The 6,173-nt window shown below is 47.5% G+C and overlaps 1 gene segment (V, D, J or C); it reads right to left on the bottom strand.

The window, feature by feature from the left end:
- Window positions 1–278: 278 nt before the first annotated feature.
- On the bottom strand, window positions 279–5,836 carry LOC102769895. The segment is given in 3 exon segments: window positions 279–392; window positions 5,354–5,667; window positions 5,752–5,836. Coding segments are annotated over 3 exon segments (474 nt in total).
- Window positions 5,837–6,173: the final 337 nt, after the last annotated feature.

Raw genomic sequence — 6,173 nt, 5'->3', positions numbered from 1 at the left:
CAGTGCGTGAGGCCACAGTGGGTGAGGTCACAGTGGGTGTGTACACAGTGGGTGAGGACATAGTGTGTGAGGACACAGTGGGTGAGGCCACAGAAGGTGAGGTCACAGTGGGTGTGGACATAGTGGGTGAGGACACAGTGGGTGAGGACACAGTGGGTGAGGACACAGTGAGATCATTGTGAATGAGGACACAGTGAGTGAGGCACCAGTAGGTGTGGACACAGTGGATGAGGGCAGAGTGGGTGAGGCCACAGTGTGTGAGGACACAGTGGGTGAGGTCACAGTGGGTGAAGACAGTGCTTGAGGTCACAGTGGGTGAGGACATAGTGGGTGTGGACAGTGGGTGAGAAAGTGGATGAGGTCACAGTGCGTGTGGATACGGTGAGATCACTCTGGGTGAGGACACAGTGGGTGAGTCACCAGTGGGTGAGGACATAGTGGGTGAGGACACCGTGGTTGAGGACACCGTGGTTGAGGACACAGTGGGTTAGTCCACAGTGGGTGAGGTCGCAGTGGGTGAGGACATGGTTAGATCACTGTGAGTGAGAACACACTTGGTGAGGCACCAGTGGGTGAGGAAACATTTGGTGAGGACACGGTGAGATCACAGTGGGGGAGGACCCAGTGGGTGAGGACCCAGTGGGTGAGGACACAGTCGGTGAGGGCACAGTGGGTGAGGCCACAGCGGGTGAGGTCAAAGTGGGTGAGGACATGGTGAGATCACAGTTGTTGACACAGTGGGTGAGAACCCAGTGGGTGAGGGCACAGTGGGTGAGGCCACAGTGTGTGACGTCACAGTCGGTGAGGACACATTGGGTGAGGACACAGTGGGTGAGGCCACAGTACGTGAGGTCACAGTGGGTGAGGACATGGGTGAAAACACGGTGAGATCACAGTGTGTGAGGACACTGTGGGTGAGGACATAGAGTATGAGGACATGGTGAGGGCACAGAAGGTTAGGTCACAGTGGCTATGGAGACAGTGGGTGAAGACACAGTGGGTGAGGACACGGTGAGATCACAGTGTGTGAGGACACCGTGGGTGAGGACATAGAGTATGAGGACATGGTGAGGGCACAGAAGGTTGTCACAGTGGCTATGGAGACAGTGGGTGAAGACACAGTGGGTGAGAACACGGTGAGATCACAGTGTGTGAGGACACCGTGGGTGTGGCACCAGTGGGTGACACCAGTGGGTGAGGTCACAGTGGGGGAGGCCACAATTGGTGATAAAGTGGGTTAGGTCACAGTGGGTGAAGACACGGTGAGTTCACAGTGGGTGAGGACATAGTGGATGAGGACACAGTGGGTGAGGACAAGGTGAGATCACTGTGGGTGAGGACACAGTGGGTGAGGCACCAGTGTGTTAGGACACAGTGGGTCAGGGTACAGTGGGTGAGGCCACAGTGTGTGAAGTCACAGTGGGTGAGATCACAGTGGTTGAGGCCACAGTTGGTGAGGACACAGTGTGTGAGGCCACAGTAGGTGAGGTCACAGTGGGTGATGACACAGTGGGTGAGGCCACAGTGGGTGAGGACACAGTGAGATCACAGTGGGTGAGGACCCAGTGGGTGAGGACACAGTTGGTGATGACACAGTGCTTGAGGACAAAGAGATCACAGTGGCTGAGGACACAGTGGGTTAGGACACAGTGGGTGAGGACATGGTGAGATCACAGTGTGTGAGGACACAGTGGGTGAGGAAACAGTGCCGTGAGGACACGGTGAGATCACAGTGGGTGAGGTCACAGTGGTTGAGGACAAAGTGGTTGTTGCCACAGTGGGTGAGGACACAGTAGGTGAGGCCACAGTGGGTAAGTGCACAGTGTTTGAGGACACATTTGTTGAGAAAACAGTGGGTGAGGACACGGTGAGATCTCTGTGTGAGGACATAGTGGGTGAGGACATAGTGAATGAGGCCACAGAGGCTGACAACATGGTGAGATCAAAGTGGGTGAGGACACAGTGAGTGAGGCACCAGGTGAGGCTGGTGTTGAATGTGTTGTAAGAAAACATGAACTGGCTAAACAACAATGAAATGACAACCTAAGGAAACAGGAACCCTGGACCTGTGTGTCCTTGGCCTTGGTAGTAAATCTAGAGCCTGTTGTAGATCCAGTTTCATACATTGGGATATAGAGGAATGTCCATCATAACCAGATCTGTCTCGATCAGTGGTTCTCAACCTTTCTAATGCCGCTACCCTTTAATACAGTTCCTCATATTGTGGTGACCCCCAACCATAAAATTATTTTTTTTTGCTACTTCATAACTGTAATTTTGCTACTGTTATGAATCATAATGTAAATACCTGATATGCAGGATGTATTTTCATTGTTACAAATTGAACATAATTAAAGCATAGTGATTAATCGCAAAACAATATGTAATTATATATGCATTTTCGCATGGTCTTAGGCGACCCCTGTGAAAGGGTCGTTTGACCCCAAAAGGGGTTGAGAACCACAGGTTGAGAACCACTGGTCTAGATGAAAATGTCAGTAATGATTTAGAAATAATTAAGTTTTGGACACGAGAATGTCGTGATTGGTAACCTGATTGTAATGAATGGAAAAGGCCCTTTCTTTTTCTTTGCTGTGGCCACCATAATTTATGAGAAGCACCAGATAATTAAACCTCAAAACTGTTAGCTCCTCTGATGCAGACAGCTCCTCTGTTCAAACTGTGGGTGAGGATAAGCTATTCTCAAGGCAGCATTCTTGCATCTCCGTTCTCCCTGCTATTTTCAGATCTCTGGGATAAATCGCACCAATGAGTCTCTAGTTAATAGAAAGTTCCCTTCACCCCTCCAATTCAAAAAGCCTCTTTGTGAATCCTCTACCTTTTGCTCTAAGCATGTTTTACAAGGTTGGGATAAATGCAGATGAGACACCTCCCTAGGACATCTGCCAGACTGCTGCCTTGAAAGCAAATAAACTGTCTCAACTTCAGCCCTCAATCCTTCTCCCTTTCCTGTCACCTAGCAACAGCAGACATTACTCTTTAAGGTAAAGGCTGCATTTTGTTCCTGCCCTGTATTGACTAGTGATACACCAGCTGTTTCCTTTTTCTGGAATGTGAAACACTATTCCTTTCTGTATCTCTCCATTTAGTTGTGAATTCTTGCACAGCATGAGTCACTAGCCAAACCCTAACACAGATGTTTGCAAGTGACCCTTGGGAACCCTATCACCATGTCCCCACATTATGGGGGTCAAATGGAACCTGTACGTGATTCAGTGCCACATTGGGGGTAAGCAACCCAGGAACATGATGGGAGAACTAACCAAGACACGTCCAGGGATCTTGTTTCGTTTGGTTGTCATCTCATTGTTGTTTAGCCAGTTCAAGTTTTCTTCCCTCCCTTTCCTCAGAAACAGCCCACATATTGAAGACACTTTGTTGGGAGTGAGCAGGAGCAAAAGTCATCTGTGTGTTGGTTTTGTATCTTACATATTTCGTGAATATTAGTTATAATAGCTTCTCATACAGTTATTAGGGTTTTCTATGTACAAAATCACGTCATTTACATACAGATAACATTTAAACATTTAAAATTTCTTTTTTCTTGTCTAATTATTTTGAAAAGGACTTCTAGTTTTGACATATAGAGATAGTTACAGGGGAGCCTTTGCCTTGGTCCCAATGTAAGAATAAAAGCTTTGAAATTTTCTCTGTGTAGCATGATGTCACTTGTGATCTCAAATGTAGCCTTTAGTATATTGAGGCCTATCAATTCTACAACTATCTGTTAAAAATTATAATTTTTATGGGATTTTCAATTTTAAAGACTTTATTCTGTATCTATTTATATGATGGTATACTTTACCCTGCATTCTGTGGATGAGATGTATCATAGTTAATGGTTTACATATGTTGAACCATCCTTGCATGCTAGGATTCTATCTCACTTGATCATGTTAAATGGTCCTTTCAATGTGCTGTTAAGTTTGCTAGTATATTGTTGAGGGTTTTTGCATGTATGTTCATCAGGGATACTGACCTGTCATTTTGTATGTTTTTACTTGGCTTTGATATGAGTGTAAAGGTCACCTCAATAAATCTGTTTGGAAATGTTGCCTCTTCTTTTAATTCTTGGTAGAGTTCAAGAGTTGACTAAAATATATTAATTCTTATTTGAAATTCTGGTAGAATTCACCCTTGAATCCATTGGGTCCTTGGCTTTTATTTCAATAATCATTTTTTTAAAATTTTGTAGCAATCTAGCAAAGTTGAGATCCAACCCCTAATTTGAGCTCCTACTAAATGGACTGAAAAATACAACTGTTGATCTTCACAGGGCATGGTCATTGTTGAAATAATAGTTGCCTGCAGACCACATATTTCATATGACATCCAAGAGAATGAAACATAACTATGTTTTTGTATATAGAATTCATAAAGTACAGTGTGTAACTACATGAACAGTTTTGTATCACTGCTCATGTGTGAATGCATGTATTTTCCATAAATGAGTGTGCAACTGTGTGCATGTGTGACTCTGTGCATGATTGTGTGTGTCTATGTGACTCTCTTTCCTCAGTAAATAGTAAGAGGACAGTGTGGACACTGGGGGTCCCATGGATGCTCCTAGGCTTCCAACATGCTCCCGATGGACATCTGACCCACAGGGAAGCTAGAAAACCTTGGATCGGGAGGAAAGCTGGAGGGAGGAGTTCTATAATGCACATCCCAACCCTCAGGGTCATCTGTCCCCACTGTGGGGTTAGCACTGCTTCCTGCAGGACAGCAGGGGTCCCTCATGTGGACAGATGTGGGGGTTCCCTGTGCTTATCAATGTGGACCCAGAGAGGGAGGTTGAGGTCCCCCAGCCCTGAGTGTGCTCAGGGCTTTCAGCAGTGGGAGTGCCCTGGAACTAGGAGGGTAGGGCACATGGAGAGTCAGAGACTGAGGGTAGCTGTGACCCAGGAGGGATGGATGCAGAACTGAGCACACAGCCCAATCCCAGCAGCCCACCTGCAGAATTTACACTCAGCGAAACATTGAAAAGGCTGTGAAAAAAGTCAATTTTAGAATCTGTGAAGGAGACTTCATGAAAAAGCCCATGTCACTGCCAACATTTCACCTGCAAACAATGTCTCTTCTTCCTTGTTGTCTGCAGTGAGAATATGAGAAGGAAGAATCTTCCCTGGAGGCAGCTGAGACATTGAGAGGAAATCCCTCAGCCCAACAGGAAGGCCCTTCCCTCCCCAACTCCCTTTTCCCCTATTCCTGGGGCTGCTTACTGTGCTGGTGGGTCCTGAGCGCCCCCTGGTGTCCGGAGCGCCCCTGGCAGCCCAGGCCCGCTATAGGCTCAGGGAGGTTTGTGTCTGGGCTCACACTGACTGCCCCTCACTGTGTCTCTCACACAGTAATACACAGCTGTATCATCCATGGTCACAGAACTTAGTTGCAGGGAGACCTGGTTTTTGGATGTGTCTCTGGAGATGGAGGTTCGGGTCTTGAGTGAGGGGCTGTAGTAAGTGTTCCCATCATAATCTATGCACCCCATCCACTCCAGCCCCTTCCCCGGAGGCTGGCGAATCCAATTCCAGCAGTAACCACTGGTTGTGATGGAAACTCCATGGTCTGCGCAGGTGACGGAGAGGGTCTGTGAGTGCTTCACCAGTCCTGGGCCCCACTCTCGCAGCTGCACCTGGGACAGGACACCTGGGGACAAGGAGCATCAGTCCCTGTCAGTCACCTGCAGTCACAGCCACCCCATCACCCCTGTCTGACCCTTGAGATCCTCACCTTCGGGGGCTGACACCAGACATAGGAGAAGACCCAGCAGTCTCATCTTCTTCTAGACCACAGCTCTATCTTCCCAGAGACCTCAGCCCTGTGTGCAGAGAGAGCTGTGAGCCTGCACAGCCCAGAAGATGATTTACCTTGGAGCTTGAACAGAAATTTGCATGTGGGGCAGCCCTTTCCTATAAGTGTGGGGTTTGAGGCTAAACTACCCTGGCCTTTCTGGGGCCCAAGTGGGGGCATCTCTTTCATTGACCTCACTCACCATGTAAGTCAGGGACTTTGTCCACTTGGGTCATTAACAGACAAGGACATCCTCACCTGAGCATAGGAAGAAATGTTGGACTAGATGAATACATTACATTGGTAAGTTCTCATTAATCTTTCAAACAAATTTAATAGGGTTTAGCATTTGTTTAGCTTTT

The sequence above is a fragment of the Myotis davidii genome, unplaced genomic scaffold, assembly GCF_000327345.1.
Source record: "Myotis davidii unplaced genomic scaffold, ASM32734v1 scaffold1041, whole genome shotgun sequence".
In the NCBI taxonomy this organism is placed as follows: Eukaryota; Metazoa; Chordata; class Mammalia; order Chiroptera; family Vespertilionidae; genus Myotis; species Myotis davidii.
Note: the sequence above shows the minus strand (reverse complement) of the source record. Positions and strands in the feature narration are given on the sequence as shown.